Source organism: Pollicipes pollicipes, unplaced genomic scaffold, assembly GCF_011947565.3.
Source record: "Pollicipes pollicipes isolate AB1234 unplaced genomic scaffold, Ppol_2.1 Scaffold_4740;HRSCAF=5597_pilon_pilon_pilon, whole genome shotgun sequence".
NCBI lineage: Eukaryota > Metazoa > Arthropoda > Thecostraca > Pollicipedomorpha > Pollicipedidae > Pollicipes > Pollicipes pollicipes.
This window is the reverse complement of record NW_023596545.1, coordinates 27,717,328-27,741,733: the sequence shown is the minus strand read 5'-3', so window position 1 is coordinate 27,741,733 and position 24,406 is coordinate 27,717,328. Positions and strand designations below refer to the sequence as shown.

At 50.2% G+C, this 24,406-nt stretch overlaps 3 protein-coding genes across 3 annotated transcripts in view; 2 read left to right on the top strand and 1 right to left on the bottom strand.

Moving 5' to 3' along the window:
• LOC119098597 (E3 ubiquitin-protein ligase TM129) overlaps window positions 1-24,406 on the bottom strand; it is a 51,562-nt gene that overhangs the window by 6,358 nt on the left and 20,798 nt on the right. The window lies entirely within an intron of this gene.
• LOC119098596 (nose resistant to fluoxetine protein 6) lies at window positions 9,659-16,739 on the top strand. Its single transcript, XM_037221565.1, has 2 exons — window positions 9,659-9,899; window positions 14,329-16,739. The coding sequence occupies exons 1-2, from the start codon at window positions 9,689-9,691 to the stop codon at window positions 16,551-16,553; spliced, it is 2,436 nt and encodes an 811-aa protein (XP_037077460.1). The 5' UTR covers window positions 9,659-9,688; the 3' UTR covers window positions 16,554-16,739.
• Window positions 22,841-24,181, top strand: LOC119098598 (retinol dehydrogenase 12-like). The gene has a single exon (XM_037221567.1). The coding sequence runs from the start codon at window positions 22,864-22,866 to the stop codon at window positions 23,755-23,757; it is 894 nt and encodes a 297-aa protein (XP_037077462.1). The 5' UTR covers window positions 22,841-22,863; the 3' UTR covers window positions 23,758-24,181.

The window sequence follows — 24,406 nt, the reverse complement described above, 5'->3', positions numbered from 1 at the left end:
ATTTAGAAGGCAGTCTGAGGGCATATTTCACGCGTGCAATTTTTAGATTGTTGAAAAGAACCGGATTGGCCCCTAAAGCACCGCTAAGCGGGGCTGGAATCTGGTGGTTGAACTGGAAGAGTGAAAGTAAAATATCTATTTTTCGTGTTTCCGCATCTATTTATCTGTCAAGAAGACAGATTAACACGGCGCCCGCCGTCTGCTGGCACATGCAGAGGCCGAAACTTATCGGTTTTACGGAAGCTGCAACCCAGACCATCCTTGTTCTTGCTCTCGAGGTTGCGGGTGGGCATGTTCAAGCCTCTTGATGCATTTTGTTTCAATAATGCATTATGACAAAATGAACGTTCTCAGGCAAACATGGCATGAACTTGCTCGTTTTTAAAATTCATTTCGTCCCGTGCTTTTCAGCAATAATGAGAGCCCCACTCTACTCAACAATAATGAGACCCCTTATTCCCTTCCGGGCAAGGGGCCTTTCAATAAGAACACCAGGGGCACCTTACCATTTCCGGTCAAGGACTGAAAGGCCATTCTGTCCCATCGCGAAGTGTCTTCTCGCTATCATTCTGCTGGCACGGGGCGGGATCTCCTGGTCGATCCGAAGGTCAATAGAAGGATATATCACATTACATTGTTCCCATCCCTGACACGAGAGGTCTTCTGATCCGTGCAGTTAGCCCCGGATCAGCACAGGGGCCTTTACTGACGCAACAACATCGCTGATCACCGCAGGCTGTCCGATAGTTTTCACATATACTCCAGTTCCATGTTTTTCCATGTTCTTCAGAGATATTGAGTTCTCCCTGACTGTAGATTGCAGATGAAATGGGGTTCATAATTTGCATTAACGTGGCTAGCCCATGTTCGTCTTATAATGCTCAAGATCCTATCAGAGCTGATTACTGATAAGAAAACTACATAATATGGTGGTGAACGTGCGTGCTCGCAAGCCATAGCAATAGCAGCCTCAACGCCCGGCGTTGCAGTCTCCAGGCCGTGCGACATCGGCCTTGCATTAAGACTAAGTGATGGCCAATGAGCAAACGAAAACATGACGCATAATTGGGGAGATGGCTGGTGAACTAGGTAAATCGGCATGCATGTTCAATGCAATGCAAAAGTAAGCCAAATGCAACATTAATCTGAAAAGTGAGCGGCGGGGGGCAGTAACACTGCTGCCCCCCCACCTTGAAAAGTGGGGGGCCATGGCCCCCTGGCCCCCCTTTTCCTACGCCCATGTAAGTCAGACAGCCAGAGCGAAGCACATGTGACGTTTCCAGGAGAAGTGAGTCAGTAGTGAAAATTTACACCATTTTGAAGGGCCCGGACCCACATAGCTGACATGCCTAATATGGAGCCTGCGAGCGTTGCTGGAATACAACTAGCATTAGAGAACAACACACGGACCCGGCTGAATAAACAACCGCTCCGAAGTGCATCTTCCGAAACAAGACACCTGGCCAAAACCTTTGGCTGAAAATCCTGCAGGCAGCATCCATCGCTAGCCGCATTAGCCAATTCACGCAACACATTAGTCTCATGCGCATCCGTAATTCGCCTCAAATTAGCCACTCCACAACAAGCTTTCTTTCTCCGCAACGCCTATAACGAGTGTCTTCGAGACCCCTACGGCCAACTGGCAGACCATCTTCCCGTGTAACTACCAATAAGAAACCATTCTGCTGCGCTTCTAGGCTCAACACGATCATCGCGTGTACAATGCCTGAATATAAGCCGCATGATGTCTCGTGGGGTGACAGCCATCCAAGGGATTTTGAACTCGAGAACGCTGGTATATTAAGGCTAATGAGGCTAAACACACAGCACCCAAGATGCACCTGATGTACACACTGGGAGGAATATAAACCTCCCATTATTAAAGTGCTACTATGGACGTCACGTCAGAAGTGACAGGTCAAAATTGACGCTTACGTCAATGACACGTGTGGCACCTTGGAATCGGCATTTCGCATGCTGTACACAATATCACAGATAAGGTTCCATACCCACCCGCATCCGATGGGGAATCAAAGCACAGACAAAAAACAACATGAGACAAAAAACAAAAACAACGTACTGCCTGTTGAAAACCGCTGAAAGATACGCTGCGCGATTCTAGCACCGGTGAGGTGTGCATTGTAGATATATCAAAGAAAAAGGCCCGCCCACTGACCTTAGCCCCCACAGTTTGATCAGGTTTTTAATAAGGTAAGGTTTTGGCTTATCCCTACATGAACCTTCATGTCCAATGAACAACGTGCTTCCGCTATTTTTTGCAACCGCTATTTCCGCAGGCTACTGGCAACTGGCATTGCCCTTTCTCTTGGCTAAGCAAATCGCATGGCCGGGGAACACGTTTCAAGAACACGTTCATCAAGCCTGCCTGTCAGGAGGCTGAGAAGGTACTGAAAAAGTGCACATGCACGGATTCAAACCCTGGATTTGAAATGCATAAATCCTCCCGGTTAACCACTTGATGGCGAGTAGAATGGTCTTAAAAGCGGTAAATGAAGTACTGAAGTTTTTCAGGCACGCGTTCACTTTACGTTTTCGGAAAATCGCTATATGAGAAGAAGAAAAGTTTTTAGGTTCGTGGAAAAGAAAGAGTAGGCAGTTAAGCGCATGCGCTAATGGGAAGTCACGACTGTCAGCACCTCTGACCGCCAATTTCTAATATTTCCTTATTTTACAAGGTAACAAAATCCTCTCTAGTCCGGCAACTCTCTGATTACTACATAGCCTGGCAAAACTATGGGGAATTTCGCAAGGCATAGCAGACATTTGGGAATTCACCATGACCATGGGCAATTACCTTTGCTTTTAGGATCTAGGGATAAATTCACATCGAGTTAATGACGTTTGGAAAAGATGAGTATACATATTCTACAGCGCACTCCAGAGACAAAAAGTAACCCTGAATTATCCTAGGCCATCATCTGGTCCCACGTTCAGCCAACCCGCTAGCCAAAGATGCTGGGTCGAGTGACCGCTGACCCGAAAGCGAGCCAGCCGAACCAACCTTGACGAGTCATTCAGCCCAGCCGATAGCGCATGACGCGTCAAGTCCGCACCAACGCGTCACCAAATCAATATACAAACAGACCGAGGCGACCTCTCTAAAAAGCCGTGCGTGGGCCGGCTGAAGCCGATACGGCTGAGAGCAGTGGCGATAGCCGCCAGCGCCGCCAGCTGCCGGGGCGCTGAGGCTGCGGTGGCGACAGACTGGCAGCCAACGCCTACCCGTCGGGGCAAGCAGCGAGCCAGCGCCGCCGGCAAAGCGTCGCACGGTGCATTACGTTCAGCTCACGACTAGACCGTCACGTGCCCGATTGGACAGGGCGTCGAGCGTGGATTCAGAGATGTCTGTGTGATACATCCACCAGCACTGTCGGCAGTCTCGGTTTTCTCAGCGGTTGGCGACGGCATTGGTCTTAAAAGTCAAAATCCCCGAAGTGCATCATGAGTTACGCATTCCGATCAGCCAAATAAGTTTCGGGTTTTTACTGTGTATATAGTAGGCGATCTGCATATACTGGCAGCTGGTGAGGTGTAATGATTGACGTGCACCGACTGCGCCCAAGCATCTCGTGACCATATTTCTCAGAAATTTCAAGATAATGCGCCGCTTCAATTGTTGCCAGCACGGAGCGCTTATAGTTAGCGCATGCGTGGCTACGAAAACAGTCTACTACTATACTAAAGGAACAGCGTGCGTGTGTGTGTGTGTGTGTGTGTGTGTGTGTGTGTGTGTGTGTGTGTGTTGTGTGTGTGTGTGTGTGTGTGTGTGTGTGTGTGTGTGTGTGTGTGTGTGTGTGTGTGTGCGTGTGCGTGCGTGCGTGCGTGCGTGCGTGCGTGCGTGCGTGCGTGCGTGCGTGCGTGCGTGCGTGCGTGCGTGCGTGCGTGCGCGCATACGTGCGTGCGTCACTTCATTAAGATCACCTGCAAGCTGAACACTGAGGAGTTTTCCGGTGAAATTTTTACATGAGCAAGGCCTGCTGGCGAAGCGCGCCTGAGTCACGTTAAAATTCCGCATTTCACAATAATGAGCGCATGGCGAGCGAAAAAAGGGTGCAAAAATCCCCGTAGGCTTAACAAGGGTGGCGCCAATTCGCGACAACCGGCCGACGGCCCGACTCACTTCGTTTCCCGGAGCCATATCGATAACCAATGGTCGCAGCGGCATGAAACTTGCACACCCAGACAGACGACTGCATAGGCTATCGGCTTGGTGCAAGTTCGTGGCGCCACGTGACACGTGGCACGTGCACGCGCAGTAAAAAGACAAAATTGACCGTTTTTGACGGGCTTTTATGTTTTGGGCCACATCTCGACATCCGGTGCGTGTGCAGACGTGAGTTGTGCCTCCAAACATCCACAACTGAATCAGCTACACTTTTAATACTTATTGGGAGTTTGTACAACGCATCGTTGCACTGTACATCGCAAGACAAGTTGCAAGAGGGCCAAGTTTTTAAAGTCGGCGCCAAATACAAGCCGCTACCGTCTAAACTGTCAGGAGTTGAGTGTTGAAATTGACATCGGCGCGTGTCTTGATTCATTGCCACCCTTCATGAGCCCTTTGTTAACCACATTTTGACACGTATCGCTCGCGAATCAGTGCAGACTAGTGCATTGCATGGCGGCTTTTCGCGCCCGAAGGAGGACGGAACGGAAGGTCACAGCCCCGGCTCCACGCGTCCACCTTGGGCGTTAAAGGTAAAAATGATTGCTCATGCAGCGGGCTTTCGACTTTGTTCATTACGTCCTGGCTCCCTAGTAAGTGACTACCAAAAATTAATCAAACATAACCAAACTGGACACTTGTACCAAAGCGGATCAATCACAACCAAAATGACCACTTTACCACCGATTGGACATCTGCCGCTGGGCCCTGAGTGATCTTCGGGACCCTCAGCACAGGCTATCAAGGGCCCGATTGGATGACCCGGAGGACTGGTGCCACAGACCGTCCGAGTCAGTAGTCAAATAGCTTGCGTACATATATGCTGCCCAGATCGAGAACGCTGAGACTCACCCTGCCATTGCCCCTACATGATTAATTTTCACTGCGATGCCTCCCCTCCCGCTCCCGCGTTTGATTAACCTAGATGTGCACCTGCGAGCACGAACATAGCGACTTGAACCCTCATACTGCCACGGGTGGGATGGCATCTGCAGGAGCTGATGCCAGTTAGGCTACTGAGCACGACAAGCTCTTGCTTTTAGTAACGAACTACGATTTAATTCGTTTCTGGTAATTGTTCACGCCCTTCCATCTGTAATGGGAGGTTTAAGGCCTGATGTGTGGTCAGTTAACCTTACCAGATTTTACTTCTGGTGATAAACTGGCCATTTTGGCTTCCTGATTTAGCTAGTGATCAGGGTGTGTATCTTGGTGATGGAAGTGGCACATCTGGATCTTCCATTAATTTTGTCATTCGTCGCGAGAACGCGATGCAATATACGTGGAGCAATACCATAAATAAAAGTGCAAAAATATAGCAATAACGAAAAACAAAATTCTAGTTGAAAAGGTGTATCCAAAATATGAATGTTTGCGGTCTTCAGTGTTCTCTGCAGTCCGTGCTCAAGTTGATCCTCCCGAGCGGAGGTGCATAATGCCCCCTGGCGCCAAATCACGGCGCATGCTAATGTTCTGCTTCCATTGTTAGATCAGGTTTTCGTTCGTGGCACACCATGACCAAGACCCTCACCATGACCAGCGCGGCTCCATTGGTGCGGCTCGTGTGGTGTGCTGTCGAGGATGGCAAGTGATTGCTTTCCAGTAAGTACTCCTTTGTGTGAAGTGGTGCCTCAATCGGCGAAGACCAGACGCCTGAAGCGTCAAGCTGCGTATCGGCGTCAGCTGGAGATGAGATGAGGGCCAAATAAGCGTGATGTTCACCGATTAGCCTTGCCGTCGTTTCTCCAGTAGGTGAGTAGGGATTTCATAAATCGTGTCGCCGCCACGCGCTCCATTTCAGGGACATGCGCGGTGTAGTATAAGGATTCCATTTGGTATGACACGTCGGAAAAACTTCGCACGGGGTTGTGTCGTGGCCAAGACCTTTGCCTATTAAGATCTAGGCGAAATAAGCCTGATATTCGCCGATAAGCAGTGCCATCGCTTCTCATCTGCGTAGCGGGAGAGCTGGAGGTAAGTCGATAAGATCCGGGCGAAATGGGCATGATGGGCGATGCCATTGTTTCTGGACTGGAATCCCCGCGATGTCGTGTCATAGTCAGGGCATTTCGTATGACATTTATAGTGCAATGGTTGGCCAATCACATTGTAAGTACGTGCTACCACCATTCAAAGGCGGACAGTTGATGGAAGAGGCAAAAATCGCTGGTCGCGTCCCATGGTCAGTTACCGGTCCCATGAAACGGGTTTGCCTGTGTTGCAAAGACGAAATGCACTCTCCTGTCGGCAGCCGTCAGAGGCCGCCAGCACCGCGCGGCCTGTAGCCAAGTCTCTTTATTCAACGTGTTGCGCCATGCCTCGGCCCCTGGACCAGCCAGCGGCATAAATCCGACTGCAAAAGATGGACAATGCAAATTTCTACGTTCTTATCTCATTGGCGCAGCGAAGCAAGCGTACAAACGCTTGTCTTCAGCTAAATGTGCCCCTGACCGACCCTGAGCCCCTTGCCGACACAGGCTCCCCTGTTCAACACTCCGGGCCTCTGACCCATACACTACATTACCTTGTCTCAGGGACCCAGCCAACGCGGGAGGTCTTCAATATCAGTCACGCACCCCGGCCTTGTTCCTGCCGTGTAAATCAGGCCCCAAAGCCCAAGTCGACCCAGGGCCAACCGCTAAGTAATTGGTGGTCTCTGGCCTACCTAGGGGCATCCATTGTCCAGGAGACCCCCGATAGACGCAAATATGTCCATTCGCTAACCTTTGAGGACCCAGCGTACGACCCACGGTCATCCCCGGCCACCCCTTCAGGCCCTAGAATCGGACTCTTGATAGTCTGTGGGTCTGCTGGGAGGGCTGAGGAGTCCACATGTTCCCCTTGCCCCCCCCCCCCCCCATCGCCATTCCCGGTTGCGCCCCTGGACGTATAGGTATGTACGAAATTCGGTGCAAGTCAGCGACTCGCTCTCATGACGCAACTCCATGTGAAAAGTGGCGTCTGCATTCAAAAACATTCGCAAATTGGTGCCAGTTTTGTTTACGTCATTTTCGCTGATCGGCAGAGAATCCTGCATTCTGGTGCTGCATTCTGGCAGCAGTTCCCTTTTTCCTACTACATTTCGGTGCTTATATCACCCTTTTGGTGGCAACTCAGCCAATCCTGTGGATGTTCTCTCTGAAAATCTTCGTATATTTGGTGACTAAAGAAGGCGTTTCGGTACAATACTTTGTTAAGCCGTTGCGAAAAAATCTTGAAATCTTGGTGCCAATCAAACAATGCAAAACTGTTCATGTTGGTTGTAATTCGTGCAATATGAAGGTATGATCCATTTTTTCATTTAAACCTCATTTTATCGACCGATTTATAGGGAGCCACCCAAAAATATCACCGATATCTTAGTCGATGGTACACATACTTCTCTTCGCCACCACACGTTGCATGCCACGCTGAACGTATGCTAATATATGGAAGCGATAGGAATGGAATAGCAAATGGCTGGTTAACACTTTCGGTCACGGTAACAGCATCACATTTCCTGCTCAAATGACATGGTTATGCCTGAGTTACAGGGTATCAAGGACAAGAACCAGGCAGCTTAGAAACAAACAGCCCTACAGCATGGAGCATCCGCACAAGAAAAAGCCTCAACGACAATGCACAAGCCTGCACTATTCATATGCTTGTTACCCACATTTCCACATCCTCTTGCACATAGCGTTCTACGTCTATGTAGAACTTATACATGAACGTGTAAGACGATATATTGACCAATATCCGTCCCAAACTTGCGTCGTCCAGACAGTACGTGAACAGCACATGTCACGACCTCTGCACACTCAGGTGTATGGTCAACGGTCGTTTTTACAGAGCAAATCCTCAGAGGAAGTGCTCCACATGCGTATTACGTTTTGTAGTGAGGTAGCCATTTTTAACATGATTCAGTGTAGTTGAGAGTCATGCTCTTTTTAAGACTTAAGACCCCTTGTTTCTGAGTTTGCCACCCGCGAACTTGTGCAGACTATTGTAAGGTCATCTAGGCATGTGTGAAGCCATCGAAACGCCACACGAACGCTGCCACCTCAATGGCTGTGTAGCGCTCAAGCAAGACAAATATGACTAACGAATTATTTGCGCCTGGCTTGCGTCAGCACGACTGGGGACATTTACGGTAATCAGTTCGCCTTGAACCAGCTTAGTGCGTTTCAAACAATTTTCGAACACGAATCACATTTTGTACTACACAATACAGGAATCTGGGCAGTAGCACGAGCTATGACGGGAGCAAGACCTGGAATCAAATAAGCTATGAATGGCACCATAACCAAGCATGTGAATGCAAAAACAAATCACGGACAATATGCATTAACACTACGAGGGTGCGAAATACGAGCACATAACAATATTCGGGTTCAGGAAACCACGGCGGCAAACACCATCCTATATCGGCAAATTGAAGTACTTCAAGTGAGTCGGCCCGTCCACTAAAGTGACAATTATGGCACGGCCACCCTGGCAGCGACTCTGACATGATACAGACGCTCCACGACGTTATCAAACGATGATACATAGTGCAACGTATTTATTAAATATTGTTCAGAGCAGCCCTTTAACTTAAAGCAAACCAACGGCTACAGGTGAACTTATTTTACAATATCTGATGCCTCATTATATGTAAACGTGGAGCATTCTTTAAAAAAGTCGGTAACAATCCGTGTCAACCAGCGAAGGCCCCCCTCCCCGTGCGCCGTCTCAAACCGCGTCAGGCACCCGACGTTAGGGGGTGGGGGCGTTGAGAGAGGGCCCACTGATGTGCGTGGGAGTACTGACTGTGCTAGCTGGGTGACTCAGCATAGAGATGTCCATTACGCTCTTTCAGGATTGCTTGATAAAATTGTATGGATAGTCGCAAAATTATGATACTTGTAATAAAGTCGATTTTTTTACAAATCGAAGTTGAAAACTGAAAGAATTAAAAACGCACTTCTTATAGATTTGTAATATATTCGTGCGAAAAAAAGATGGTGTTGCTTACCGTTTATCGCTTCGTTGCTGAATTTTGTGTCTGTGATAAACACTTTCCTGGACACAGTCGTTTAAAGATTACATTATTTATACATAAGAAAAAGGAAGAAATACATGCAACTCGAAAACGGTAGTTCCAATCGCCCTGCTTTTCTCAGAACTGGATGAAGAATTTGAGAAAACCCTGTGGACGAAATTTCGTATAAACCCCAGTGGGTCGGGTGACATCGAATGGTTGTGCTGGCATGGAAGAATGACTATTTTGAAACCGAAATAGAATGGCCCGATCTGAGACCATCACAGCAAAACGGTGCATCCACGTCCGGCACATGATTTCTGTCTCGGTCCTTACATATCTTCAGACATATGCGTCAGGAACTCGAATGGAAGCATTATCGTTTCGCCTCGGCTCGAGTACCGGGCACCGTCACAAAGGTCACAGTCAGATAAGAGCTCAACACGGTGCGCGGCACTCGCCGTGCTCATCAGTGCTGCGCTCGCGTCAAGCATCTCAGCATGGCTGGTCTGTGGACAGTGCTGCTGACCGCACTGTGTCTGGCACAGACCGGCTCCACCCACTATAGCCACTCTGTCCGACACAGCACCCGCGACTGGCCATGGGTGAACCCGTGGACCCAACTCCTTCTCGCCAAAAAAGACTTTGACCGGCAGGAATCTCTGCTTCACGGGCAGGGTGACAGGCATGCGCCTACGAACCTCAGCCGCGGTAAGTGATACATCATGGACAAACAGCAGTGAATGCATATATGCGCTCGATTACGCCGGATGGCGTGGAGCACACGCGAGATCAAACACATCTCGCAGAGTCCGTTGCGTTTTGCTGTCTGCTGTTTAACGCTCGCTGTGAAGTCACGTATATTTTATGCCGGGTAAACAGGGCGCTTGAGGTGTGTTCTGTGGCTGGAGCTAACAGCGGCACCGAGGCTTAAAATTGTTGCATGCTAAAAAAGAGGAAATGCGGTAAGAAATCTAGCGACTGCACGCCATTCGCCCAGCGCATTCAATATCTTCTGCTATGCTGTTCTACGTCAGCAAGCGTACTGACGGACTTCAGCTTCCGTATGATACAGAAGCTTGTGTTGAGTGCAACGTACATGAAGTGTGCCTATGTGTTCTAGATTTGTTCTAGAATTGCCGACTTTGGGAGTAAGGCAGGACCCTATGAGAAGGAATTTTTTTGCCCCTTTTCCCATATTTCATGGGATTTTTTTCACTCCTGCCTGATTTCGTCTAACCGCACGTACCAAACCCATGTTTCCCTTTCAGAGGTTTTAAGATGCCATCGAAAACCGAGCTCACTTGAAACCATTCAATATAAACAAGGCTCCACAGAGCCTGGACACCTATGGCTATATGCTGCCTCCCCTACAAATGAGTCATGCCGATGTGTGCACAGAGCAAGGCGCCAGGTATCTCCAAGTCCGAGAGCCCCAGCGACTCAAGCCACTTGCATACATCAAGCTTGGTTCGTTTGCAAAATGCAACATAAGTTACAGCTGTGTGCCAAATGCAAAGCTTTCGCGCATCACCATTTTGTTTTGTCCCACCACGCAAACATCTCACCAGCAAAGCAAAGCCTGGTACAAACACCAGCAAAGTCTGGTAGGAAATTTTACGACACGTAATTCTTTTCCCCGGAGAAACTTGACCACTAAATCTCACCACTCCCGAAACGTAGGAGTGAAAATGAAATGTCTTCGAAATAAAATCTAAAAGCTAAATACCCTCATTTGAGCACTCGTTTCTCCAGATTTTAAGTCAAAGGAGGCGATGACAAAACCTGACCAAAAACTGTACGCCCCTATATCTAATTACTTTTGTTTTTCTTGGTCTCATACGAGTGTGATACGCATGAGGCCAAGCAGAACAAATATGTATGTGATGCATCTTTCCTTCCCTTTCGATTGTCTTTAACGGCATCATGTATGGCTTAAAACGTTGACCAATTTCTCCGTAAAATATGTCAGCTGCAAACTTGCACATATTTCGTGTATAAATTGGCTTTTTCTCGCCAGCCGCCCAAAAACATGCTTGATATGCACCCATGAGTGAACAATTCATAGGGAATGAAGGGATAATTCGATGCACGGAATTTATTTTGACAAATATTTTCGCCCCGTTAAACCCCTGGACAAACTTTTTTGGGGGGAGGAGTTCATGGCGGGGCTCAACGATGATAAAATCTAATCCATTCCAGTGTCACCATCGCACCATGTTATATGGTCCTGCCGTATCTAGATTCTCCTGTGGAGCAAATAATTGCTAAACTTACCTGCTTTCTTCTATTTGTTTGTCTTGGTATTATTGTCTATTATTTGATTTGTAACCAGATTTAGCCATTTTCTATTTTGATCCATCAAGTTTTGTTCATAAGACACATTCTAATGCCACAATACTTGTGATTAAACTATTTTGTTCCATGCTCTTGATTATTTACCTCAAATTTATTGACGTGGTCCCTCACGTCTGCCTTAACAACATGATGTCGGTGGTTGCCATGGTTTGCTGACTGGCAAATGACTACTGTATATATGCACTGTCTTTTTAACACAAAAAGACTAAGCGCAGCAATTACAAGTTGTAGATATAAGTTTTTAGCAAATAACCATTCCATTTAAAATGCGAAGCCGACATCTCCCTTTACTGCAGCTGATAAGGCAAGCAGCTAAACTGGCCTTGCGGCCATCTGTAAGTTTGTTTTGCTGGAGAAAAGAGGTTGTTTTGTGGAGCATACCTAGTATTTTCCTTGACAGAGGCTAACCATTACTATCAGAATAAATTGCTCAAAGTATTTTGAGAGGCTTTGATTTGTGTGTTGTCAACTTTGTCTGGTGTCAACAAGCTGACAAATGAATTAAAACAAAACGCAAGTTGAAATCAACCAAAAATAAGCTTTATCCTGATTTTATCACGACTGCTGTTGTCAAGAAATGGATGAGCTAAGTTGAGATGATGTTTAACATATAGGCTACTCTAAGTTAGGTTAAGTTGGCTAATTGCATGGCAAGTGGTAGAAGGAATCTTGCCAGAATCAGTTAATGGCAAAGGCTGCTATGATACAAATAGGTTAAACGGCTTAAGATAAAGCAAAGCTTCTTTTGGTTCAGCTCAGTAAGGTGACTTCAATAGAAATAATCATTGGTATTTTGCAAGAAACAGTGCCACAATATTTTTATTTCCTGACCACACCTTAGCAGAAGCCAGCACTTCGTTTGTTGACTTTGATTTGTTGATGTATTGACGTGCAGGAGTCCAAGGTTCTTTCGTTGGGATGCTTTATGGTTGTTGAATGCTTTGTTGTTTTTGTCGCTCAATTCATTTGCTTTGTTTTGCATTGAGAAAATCCTTGGCAACGGGTGTACAAAGTGCAGCATCAAAACATTGGTGTTACATAGCTTTTGGTGCTCACCACACTATCATGAAATTGCTTTTCTTTAATGTATTCCATTTCACTGTAATGACCTACAATGTCGAAGGACAAAAAACCTTGTCATGTTTATGATATCCCTTTCATGCCAACTTGAGGCGTATGTGTTTGTTTGCTGCAGCATCTCTCACTGACCCATAAGTTCCAAATTTTGTTGAATTTAATTTTTCACTCCCATACGGCTTTTTGCGATGAAGTTTTTCACTCCCACCCTAAGTCAAAACCGATTCTGGCTCATTGTGTTATGCACCTCCCAGATCTAAGAAACTGGCTGATATCTACGCACCATGGTATGCATGGTTTCAGTTACTTAACTCTGATACTTCACCTTTCTTCCCAAAATAACGTTCAGTAAGCAACTCCAACGTAAGGAAAACAATGCTCTGAATCCGAAACCGGATTAAGTTGTCGAAAAAAGTAATAAGGGGTAAGCTACCAGTTACCTGTCCTGGGCCCTCCAAGTTCAGAAAAAAGTACGATTTGACGGTCATTGACCCTTGCATTTATTTTCTAGGCACATGCCGTTTAAAAGCACAGAAGCAAGTAACAAATGGCCCTTGTTGCATATAATGAGAGGCAATGAAGTGATCCAACCCGCTTCTACAGTTCTGCAACCAATTCATATTTCAAAAAGTTTGAGCCGCGTTGGCCAGGTTTTGGTCACCAGATGGACAGAGAAACCGGTATGACTTTGAACAACATTTGCTCAACAACATTTCCAACAGTTGAACAACATTTGCTTGAACAACATTGACTTTGAACACATTTTGAAGTTGCTCCAATCTGAAAGCACTAGAGCAGACAGCTGGCATTCTGAAAAGCAGCCATGCAACAGAAAGTGAGAGCAACGCAACTTTTGGCTGCTAGGTCATGCAAGCAAAATTATGGACAGTAAGCTCATGGGTATTACCGGCGGATGTATAGGTGGCGTGCAGACGCGACATGTCCCCATCGTTTCCCAAATAAATGGAATTGTTCCCTTTAATTTTGACCTAACATTAGACGTATTTCACGGTTTCGCATGGAAAGTGCCGCTTTCAGGTCATTTAGCCCCCTGCTTCCGGGTTGACCACGTAATCCTGATTCGGCCCCTTCCCCCACCAATTTCAATGACGTGCTTACACCACTCGTTTCCCAGGACAATTCATACCTGGGTCACCAGAGGTCTTCCCTCATTCAGCCAGATCATTACAAATAACCAACAAACATTAAACAAATCATGATCACATGCATGGTTGCTTTGATTAATTCTACGCATAACGTATGACCACTTTAAATTCTCAGTGCGTTGCTCTTCGACGTTCATGGCTACATGCTATCGACAGGTCATTCACATATTAAAACAGCAATGTCTACTAGTTTGTTATGGGCGCGTGCATCTGTTTCCAGCACCACCCCTAGCACACAGAAGTGGCGGCAAGAGACAGCAGGGGCCACGCAGTTTCCTTTGGCATGCACCGACACCCCAAGGCCATCATCTAAACAACTGTGCATTTTATCACTAGGCAATTTATGAATCTGAGCTTTGACGGCTCAGTAGGTGATGAGCCTCGCGGTAAAAAAATAATTCCTCTTCTCAGAATCGTTGAAGCTTTCATTGGAAAATTCATGAAGCGCTCATTTAGAATTGCGCATTGCGTTGGCCAGCAAATGGCCGGCGACCAACAAGTACGTATTTAAAACTAACCCAAGCGCTGTCCTCCGTCAGGCGTACCAACGAAAATGGAGCTAGAGTTTGGCGACGACACCTCGGCACCGACCGACGCCCCCGAAGGGCCCAGCCGGCGAGACCAGGCCATCGCCAAGGCCATCGGCCCCTATATCAGCCCCATCGCCAACGCCAACATCAGCCCCGCCTGCCTGGACAGCACTCTGGCCTACCTGCTCAACATCCTCAACAAACAGTGGGCCCTGCAGATGTTCGACGCCACCGGCAAGATGCCCGACGGCGTGCTGGCAGGCAACCTTAGTCCCTGGGGAAACTGGGACGAGTGTCTGAACATTACGGCACATTTCAATGCCACCGACATCCTCGGCGTCGAGCCAAATGTCACCACCTTTACCGGAAAGTACTGCCTTGCCTTCCTGAGCAAAGCAAGAGGGTCGAAGAGTGCGCCTCTGTTCAAGCCACCGCCGGCCGCCGGTGTGGCACTGGCACCATTTTTGCCCATTCTCCCAGACGGGGTAGACCTGGACATCGGGATGTGCATTCCCTCCACATGTACAAGTGAGGAACTCACAGTGGGTCTCAACATGGCATTCATGGGGAAAGTAACGGCTGGTGCACCAGACTTCTTCTGCTACACCAAAGATGACAAGACCGAGTTATCTGCAGGGGCCATCGTCATGACCACCATACTATCGCTAACGGGCCTGCTCATGCTCGTGGGGACCACGGTGGACATTGTCGCTATCAAAGCCGCGCAGGACTCCGAAGCGTTGTGGGCTCGCGTCAACATAGCACTCCAGCGGACTCTTCCCGCCTTGCTCCGCAGGGTGTTCCTAGCGTTCTCTGTGTACACCAATGGTCGAAAACTGCTGGACACTTCCTCCACTCGAGATACTCTCAGTTGTCTGCACGGCATACGCTTCCTGTCCAACACATGGGTGATTCTCGGGCATACGTATTATTTTCTTTTATTTTTCAAGCATCAAAACATAACAACGGTTTATACATACCTGGGCGATGTGGCTTTTCAAGCTATATCTAACGCAACGGTCTCCGTGGACTCATTCTTCTTTTTAAGCGGTCTCTTGGTCGCCTACATCGCTATTCGCAGCATTGAAAAATCGCACGGAAAGCTAAACATCGTCATGTTTTACGTCCATCGCTACATTCGCCTGACACCCGTGATGATGCTAATCATCGGTTTTATTTCAACACTGTACGCCTATCTCGGCACTGGACCATATTGGGGGGCGGCCAACATGGGAACCCCTCAGATTTGCCGGGACAACTGGTGGACGAATATGCTCTACATCAACAACCTGGTAGACATGGACAAGCAATGTGTGGGGCAGACTTGGTACCTGGCGAACGACATGCAGATGTTTATCTTCTCTCCATTGGTCCTTCTCCCTCTTCACCACTGGCCTAAGCTGGGGCAGCTGTGGATAATCTTTCTGGTCTGTTTCTTCACTGGCATTAACGCCATGGTTACAGCGGTCCATAAGATAGGACTTCCTGGAGGGGACAGTGGTGATCTGCGCTACATGAAGCCGTGGACAAGGGCTGGACCTTACTTGGTGGGGCTGTATATGGGGTGGATTCTGCACAAGATTCGCGGCCGTAAGATTCACCTTCCAGCGCCTGTGGTCGCCATCGGCTGGATCACGGCTTCCCTCACCGGCTGCCTCATCGTGTACGGCATGTACGGAGTGCCCAGCCCACCACCGAAAACTCTCAATTTAGTATACGCCATGCTGAACCGCACCGCCTGGAGCATCTGCCTGGCCTGGGTGGTGTTTGCATGCGTCACTGGATACGGAGGCTTTGTTAACACACTTCTCTCCTGGAAGGCATTTATTCCACTCAGCAAGCTAACCTACACTTCCTACCTCGTGTCTATTGACGTTCAAGTATACTATTGGTACACAAACAAGGCACCGGTGTATCTAAGCCAAACTTTCATAGTGTACCAGTTTCTTGCTTCCCTGCCCATCATTTTCGCTGTGGCTGCAATCTTCTCATTGGCCTTCGAGTCGCCGATGATAGCGCTGGAGAAGATAATTTTCCCGCAGCCGTCGAGGGCGGCGCCGGCGGCCCCTGCGCGCCAGGACGCGGCTCAGCCATTGGTCAGTTCTACTAAGCCCGGCCGAAGCGGCGCCGTCAACGCAGGCTTCGAGGCAGACGGCGGCGTTGTGGAAGCAAAGCAAGCCGGGACTGACTCGGCTCCGGAGAACATCACGCCCGCGGAGGGGAAGACGGTGTAGCAGAGAAGTCCCACAAGCCCGACCCCTCACATCTAGTGACGTAAATCACTGATGTGCTGGGGCGATGTGCATACAAGTCGGAGGCATCCCGTGGTTGGATCTTTTACCTTTCTAGGAGTGCCAGCGTGAAAACGAGTATATTTCTACAGTACGTGTGCGACATGGAATACATCTTTTAACACGGAAGCGATGTGATTGAAAACGGCACGGATGGGCTAGTAGGTTAGGAAACAAAGGGAATGATGCCAGCACGACTTCACCTGTTTTGCAATGTAAGTTCCAGTTCAAGTTCCTTGATTCTTAGTTTGATTTGTCAGTCACATAAGCGCGTAGTATACGTGTGGACGGGGCGTGACAGCGTGGTGCGAGCAACTAATGATTTAGTGCACATATGTTCAGTTCTCAATTCCAAGACACGTATTATACCCGCAGCGATGGCAGATGAATGAAATCACAATTGCTCGAGTTTCTTTTGATAGCTACAGGATTGCATCCGCGGCATAATTTGTTTGGATCTTTTCTGGATCTAAGCAGGGACAATATTGTTCAGGAGAAAAGGCATTTTTAACGCAACGCACAGCGCGGACAACTGGAAAAAAGCCACCGGTTTCCATTTGTTACCGATCCGCATAAGACTGACTTAATCCGTAATGTACCGACTTAGGTCAAACATTAGGCTATTCATTGAATCAGTTTATCTGCGCCATCGCCAATTAGTACATATGTGGCATATGCTGTAATTGCATAAGTCTTGGGGAACCATCTCTCACTGTCAGCAAACGATTCCAGTCGATTTCGTTGACGTCAGTCTTGTGCAGTTGAGGCGGTTGCGGCTGCCTGCCACACAGAACAAGCAACCCGTACTCGAAATATGGAAGCTATAAGACACAGCATGTTTAGAATAACGTTAGGTTACAAAAAGAGAACGCGCCCGAGTCGACACTAGCCACATCGTAATGAGCCGTTGGTTCGGAATCATATATATTTTTAGCACCCGCACAAGTCGTTTAGGCCTCAGACGCCATAATGTAGGTACAACAATTGTTAAGACACTTTAAAAGCAATCACACCACTGATAGCAATCACATTCTGTAAAAACTCAATCTGGGGCCACGTTCAAATGAGTGTATAAGAATGCACCGCGTCACATGCGCGGCCTTCCAGAAAAAACGTTGAAAAAGGTCGGACTACTAGGTATGGGATATTTGGAGCTCACAGGCAAGACCCCGGAACAATATTTGCTCAGGTAACGACAATTGTGAACACCACATGACACCTGTGCAACTTTAAACATATCTACACCAAAGGAGCACAAACGATTTTCGAGACGCTTGCGAGAAACACGCTGGAGGATCCCGAGCATCTCCGTGGCAGTAGCGCGCGTGTTGATGGACCTCCAGAATTTCAAGCCATCTGAGATTTTCACCAAATGTTCGCTAGTGGCCTTATGTCCTTGTCATCCGTTCAGCGGCCAGGGGACGACTTATTCAACTGACGTCCTCGAACTCCTGCGCATCTCGTGGCGCAGCTCTCCATCATTGCGTGCAACGGCGGCTTCGCCCGCTACATCCGATGACGACACGAGACCACGTGACCGAACGGTCAAATCGCCGGGTGGCCGCACCTGAGCCCCGTTCTTCATAACCCAATGAAATCCCTTCCCTTACTTCGGGGTAAATCCATCCCTTATCCACATCACAACCCAGGCCCGTTCCCTGTTTGGCCAAGAAGCGAGGTAAATGCACTTGTTTACAAGTCATCGGTGGTGACATATCAACGTCTAGCAGCCGTCGATGCGCTGTGGACGTTTTTGTTTGTCCGGCAAACAGGCAAGTCTATATATCATGTGGAGAGCGTGATAGATGATGTAGTTGGCTACAAACCACTTGTCAATAACTGTTGTTCGAATAATTTTCAAGTTAGCCATTCCTGTGCGCTGTATGCCTTGGTGGGGTTGAATCATCTGATTCTACTTGTCCCATATTAGGAATAGAGGCGTTCCCCAATGGCATGTACGATGACGCCAACCCGGTGAACGGAGTTCGGATCGCAATTCAAGGGGGAAGTGGCCTCCGGTGCACATGGCACTGATTGGTCAGTTCGCTAGCCGTGCGGTTGTCGGATGCCCGCGCATATCCCAGACAGGGGCGTAGTTTTGCTAAATCAGTTGGGGGGGGGGGGACTAGACAATGGAAAATGGCCGGACCCATCCCACAGTACGCCAACAAAGAGGGGTTTCTCCCCGGATTTTGCCGACTTTCTTCCCAAAGTTGGGGGGAAGGCTGAAGCTCCAAAGTGAACAGGAAACTACACCCCCTGACCCTAGGTCAGAAACCGTGCCTCTGCCTGAGATGGCTTTGCTAAGAGGGTCATAACTTTTGACAACTATCGCCGTCACAATGTTTTTCTCCCAATTGCCATCTGGCCAAACCGGGCAGTCTTTTACAGAGGAGCGCAAGGAGGTTTAGTAGCATGCTTAAATGCCTCCCACACAGCTAGTTTGTCTTTATTTATCATGTTTCATACGATGGGTGGCTTACCGGTTACAGCCTTCTTGTACACTGCGATATTCAGGGAGATTTAAGCGAACAGTTGGACCTGAAGCGTGATCCGCATTGCGACAATCAAGCCGTCTTGGATCGAACGGATCGAACGGATCCAATCAAACGCCGTCGGGCATGTATCACACGTCAAACTTTTATGACGTCACCTGCTTTCGACGCGCGTCCGGCGGACGTTTTACCTGACCAGCAGGTTGCCCCTACATCAGGAATTGCAGCCATCCAATGCGTGCATCTTACCAACAAACCGGGATGCATTTTTCGTAACGTCTAGCAACGAGACAAATGTACACAAAGCGCAACTACTTTGTTGACACAACGATCAGTATTATCGGTAGCTGACTCGTTATCACTACAGTTTTACGAGTTCTACAACTCTTTCGTGGGTGATGGAGGACATGAGCATGTCGTAGTTGGTTTTGGTGTCGGGAGTGCGGGAGTTAACACCGAGTGCTGGATGGGTGTTTTTAACAAGTTGACAGCGTGCGTCGTTTGGATGAAGCAATGGCGGGGCGGCAAGCGACAGGCGGCGGTCGCCGTCGACTGCGACCAGCGAGCTCACACGGCAGGGGACGGGCACCTGGTGGAGACGGAGAGAAGCTCAGCCCCGTATCGCGCCCGACGTGAACGCGAGGCCGCGAAAGCTGCCGGAGAACGCTCAGCGCAGGCCCGAGGCACGCCCGATGCCACCATGGCATGCAGAGCGGGGATCTCGTCGGAGGGCCGCGCAGATGGAGGATGACAGCGTGCAGTGCAGCATGCTAATGTCCAGCGAGCTACGTAGGAACGGGCGGAACGAGAGGTGGGGCTGCAGATTAACGCCAAGCGCCTACGACGCCGAGATGCTTGGGACCACAACAGCAGCCGGCCCAAAGAGTAGCTCTGGCTCGGCAGCAGCGACACGCCGTCACGCTCTGACTCAGCAGCACGCCGTCACGCTCGGGGTCAGCAGCGGCGACACGCCGTCACGCTCTGGCTCAGCAGTAGCGACACGCCGTCACGCTCGGGGCAGCAGCAACGACACGCCGCCACGCTCTGGCTCAGCAGCAGCGACACGCCGTCACGCTCTAGCTCAACAGCAGCGACACGCCGTCACGCTCGGGGTCAGCAGCAGCGACACGCCGTCACGCTCTGGCTCAGCAGCAGCGATACGCCGTCACGCTCTGGCTCAGCAGCAGCGACACGCCGTCGCACGCAGGCAGGCGCCTTCGCTCCCGGCCCGTCGTTCGGAGGCAGTGCTGACCGGCGCTCACCTGGTAAACGATGGCAGCGTCGGCGCCGTGGACCGAGCGAGAGCGTTCTGTGGCGCGCTACGACGCGAAGTCGAGCGCACGAGCCAGTACTGTGCCGGGGCTATGTGGTACCCTTCCCCTCCTGGGCGCCATGGGAGTGGCCGAATCCCCCGCCGTCAGTCCCACTGTCGGTGCTGCGCCAGCTCTAGGTTGAAGGCGATGCGGAGCCGGCAGCGACGCCGGCAGCGCCGCCACCATACATCACCGGCTGCTGGACCTGCTGCCGACGCCGTAGTATATGTGCCACCTGTAAGCTTTCCTGCTAGGGAATCAGCCGGACGACAGAAGCTCGCGTGCGTGCAGCTTCACATCTTCCTTCTCCCGAAAGCGTTCTGTCAAGATTGCTCATGACATTTCAGTGACTGTAAGCCGAATCACGTGCAGAAACGGAGGGACGTCGCAGTCACTGGTGAATTTTCAAATATCTCTGGAAACTCCTCCCGTGGAAAAAGTGAACGGCTAGCTACTTTCTGCACTTCTGAAGCCACAGGAAAGGCATAGTACAGAAATCAGGCATGACAGTCCGCAGTGATGTCACCGCAGCCTAGCAAGAGATCAGCGAATGTAAACAGCGGTGGAAGAGCACCGAGTGTCCCTTGTCGGCCAAGAGCGACTGCTGTAATCTTCTGATAAGTATGGCAGCAAGGACACGTTTGGGTGATATTCTTGCGAAGAGGTCTGATTTAAAGCCAAGCACACCCCGTGATTTTTGTCCGTCTTAAGGTAATTTTGTGCTCTGGACTTCTCCCGTGACGCCCTTGGTGCGTTATACATTAACGAACGGTAGTATGAGACCATGGCTGGGTTCAGAGAGCCAAACAGAGGAGAGCAGCACACGTTACTGCGCGTAGTCAAGCCAGGGCGGCAAGGAATCAGAGACCGGTGAATCTGCCGTGTTAGACGAAGAACAGCTGACGTGAGGGACGATTGGCTTACCTGATAGTTATGACTGTATCAAAGAGCCGTAGGAAACAGAACCTAAGAACCAGAGAACGGGTAGGCAACTTTAAATAAGCGGAGTACATTAGGCAGCGACAGAACGGCGAAAGGTACGGGATGAGTCATGGATGCCTGCTCAACTTTCCCTCCCCCCACTAACGCCAACGGCGTTTACCAAGGAAAAACGATTGAATATTCTTGGTTAAGATCTAACATTGCAAACCCTTAATGCTCCTTATCGACTGGGTTGCATTTTCAATGAATCGGGGAAATCTGCTATGTCTAACGAAATTTCGTGCGGGCAGGAGTGCGTTCAGCATTCGAAATAGGCGCCTTCATCCAAAATATCACCAAACGGACGTAAGTTAGATCATAAATAAACAATACAATGCGGTTCATTTTTTTCTGTTTAACATGTAAGCGCAATTGAAACTCAAAATATGACCCATTTCACCTGGTTTTCAAATTGGTTTACAACGCTGAACTTTGCAAGAGCACCATTATATCCATTATACATTTCCCGATGGAGTTGGTAATTCGACCAAGTCGAGTAGGTGCCTAAGCATTGATGGCGTGTATCCAGTCTTGTGTTGTTCAAACCCTTTTCCAGTCATTCGGTTTCCCCGTCTACCATTTTGCAGGGTCATCCCGGCAATTAGCCGTGCGCCAGGGTTCGGCCCATCGACCCGTTTAGAATGTTGCCCGGTTGACCTCGTGAAGCCTGGGGCAACGACCGAGCCGGCCCACGTGGCGTGGGATCCGGCGGACTTGGCATAGTTTAGCGCCGGACAGGACTTGCCATGTGAGGGGCTCGCCGCCCAGTCGGCTCTTGAGACAATAGCCCTTGCCTCAACAGCCACCCCGCTGGACGATGTAACAGGCACGCCGATGGATTAACACGAAGATAAAGTAGCGGGATAGCACCGGGAGATGGAATAACGGGGAGGCACCTTTTTGTTGGAGGAGCTTCCTTGCGAGATTACCCACCGCACTGGCCCAGTGCCAGCAGTAGGGTCATCATAAGTTACGTGATGTTGGGTCACGAGGTCGTTTTATCCGACTTAATGTGAATGTCAAAATAAATAAGGGTAAAAAATAACTGTACAACAGCTCCTTGTTTATTAGTTTGAGACTGTATAACGTTAGGGGTCTAAAACGTTGCTTCTAGCCTTTCACTTTTGTCATTTTAGGCATTCCTATTTCATTTCTTGCCATGATCCGTCAAAACTGCATGCAGTTGTCCCCTGGCCCAATTTTCGCCCGCGCCTGGGACATACGGATGCCATGCACCGGCCGTTGTGTCGTGGAATGCACCATACGCGAGAGGCGCGGCCATGAACAGGTCAATAGTCATCGCCGACCTCGCGCGTCACACTACGTCATGGGTGGCGGACATCCTGATTGGTACACAGCCCGCCGTCAGCTGGCGACATGCCTGCGAAACGGGCCGCGTGAGGCAAGCTGCAGTCAATACCCTGCAGCTGCAGCGGCCCCGGGCGGCCCCCACTGCGCGCCGTCATGCCCTGGAACCCCATGTACCGATCGGTGGCGCGGCTGGACGGCAAGACGGCGGTCATCACGGGCGCCAACTCCGGCATCGGCAAGGAGACGGCACGCGACCTGGGCCGGCGCGGCGCGCGCCTCATCCTGGGCGTGCGCAGCCTGGAGCGGGGCGAGGAGGCACTGCGCGAGCTGACGGTGGGCGCCGGCGGCGAGCCCCTGCTGCTCCAGCTAGACCTGGCCTCGCTTGAGTCCGTGCGCTGCTTCGCGGCCGCCGTGCGCCAGCGGGAGTCGAAGGTGCACCTGCTGATCAACAACGCCGGCGTGATGGCGTGCCCGCGCGCCGAGACCGCCGACGGCTTCGAGCTGCAGCTGGGCACCAACCACCTGGGCCACTTCCTGCTGACGCACCTGCTGCTGGACCAGCTGCGCGCGGCGGCGCCCGCGCGCGTCATCAACCTCTCCTCGCTGGCGCACACCAAGGGCCAGATGTACTTCGACGACCTCATGCTCACCAAGGACTACGGCGACTGGAAGGCGTACTGCCAGAGCAAGCTGGCCAACGTGCTGTTCACGCGCGAGCTGGCGCGCCGGCTGGTCGGCAGCGGCGTCACCACGTACGCCGTGCACCCGGGCGTGGTGCGCACTGAGCTGTGGCGCCACCAAGGCAGCTGTATGCGCGGCCTGATCCGGCCGGCGCTCCGCACCCCCGAGCAGGGCGCGCAGACGACGCTGTACTGCGCGCTGGCGCCCGAGCTGGACACCGTCAGCGGCCGCTACTACGCCGACTGCAAGGAGACGACGCCGTCGCGCCGGGCGCGGAGCGACGAGGACGCCGCCCGGCTCTGGGCCGTCAGCGAGCAGCTCGTGGGCCTCTCGTCGACTGACGAGCCTGAACAGAGCCCCCAGTAGGCCACCCGCCGCCGCCGCAGTCACGTGGTGCCCTGGTCAGGCTCGACCCAGCCACCTGTTCGCCAACCCAGCCGGCTGCTTTCAACGTGCAAGCATGCGGCCATGTAGCCGGACCTCGGCGGACGACTTGTACACGGCGTCAGTGTGTCTGACGTGGGCTGGTTCCCGAATCACGTGACACGTATGTAATCGTAATCACGCACGTCAATCACGATCACAATCGTAATCGTAATCAATATAATCAATGTCGTAATCACGGTCAGCTTTATGCCGACGGACATCCGACCCGTCGGATGCCTTCGTATATACTGAGGTTCACTTACAGGCGATGCGTGGATCAACTCGTGTCACCAATTGTCCGGTGCCTGGCGTCGCGGCTTATCACAACTATATCGTGTGGATGGGTCTAAAATACAGCGGCAGAGCAGAACAAAACCGCCAGTAGTTTGCAGTGCTGAAAGCGTAGAGCTACACAGTAATGCCGAATTTGACTAATGCGAACACCATGATCTGAAAATATCATCCACGACACCACCACGCAAACGTGAGGCGTCCATTGGTTATGGGGCATTGACAATCTGTGTTTATCACGTGCACCGCTTAGGCATTACGAGTCCTTGACCCTGGCCCGACCGGCCCTTTTCGCCCT

Excerpts from the sequence above, each read along its gene's own strand:
- LOC119098596 (XM_037221565.1), top strand. The coding sequence starts at position 9,689 with ATGGCTGGTCTGTGGACAGTGCTGCTGACCGCACTGTGTCTGGCACAG. Across the intron at positions 9,900-14,328 it reads GCCTACGAACCTCAGCCGCG|GCGTACCAACGAAAATGGAG; the intron begins GTAAGTGATACA and ends GTCCTCCGTCAG.
- LOC119098598 (XM_037221567.1), top strand. The coding sequence starts at position 22,864 with ATGCCCTGGAACCCCATGTACCGATCGGTGGCGCGGCTGGACGGCAAG.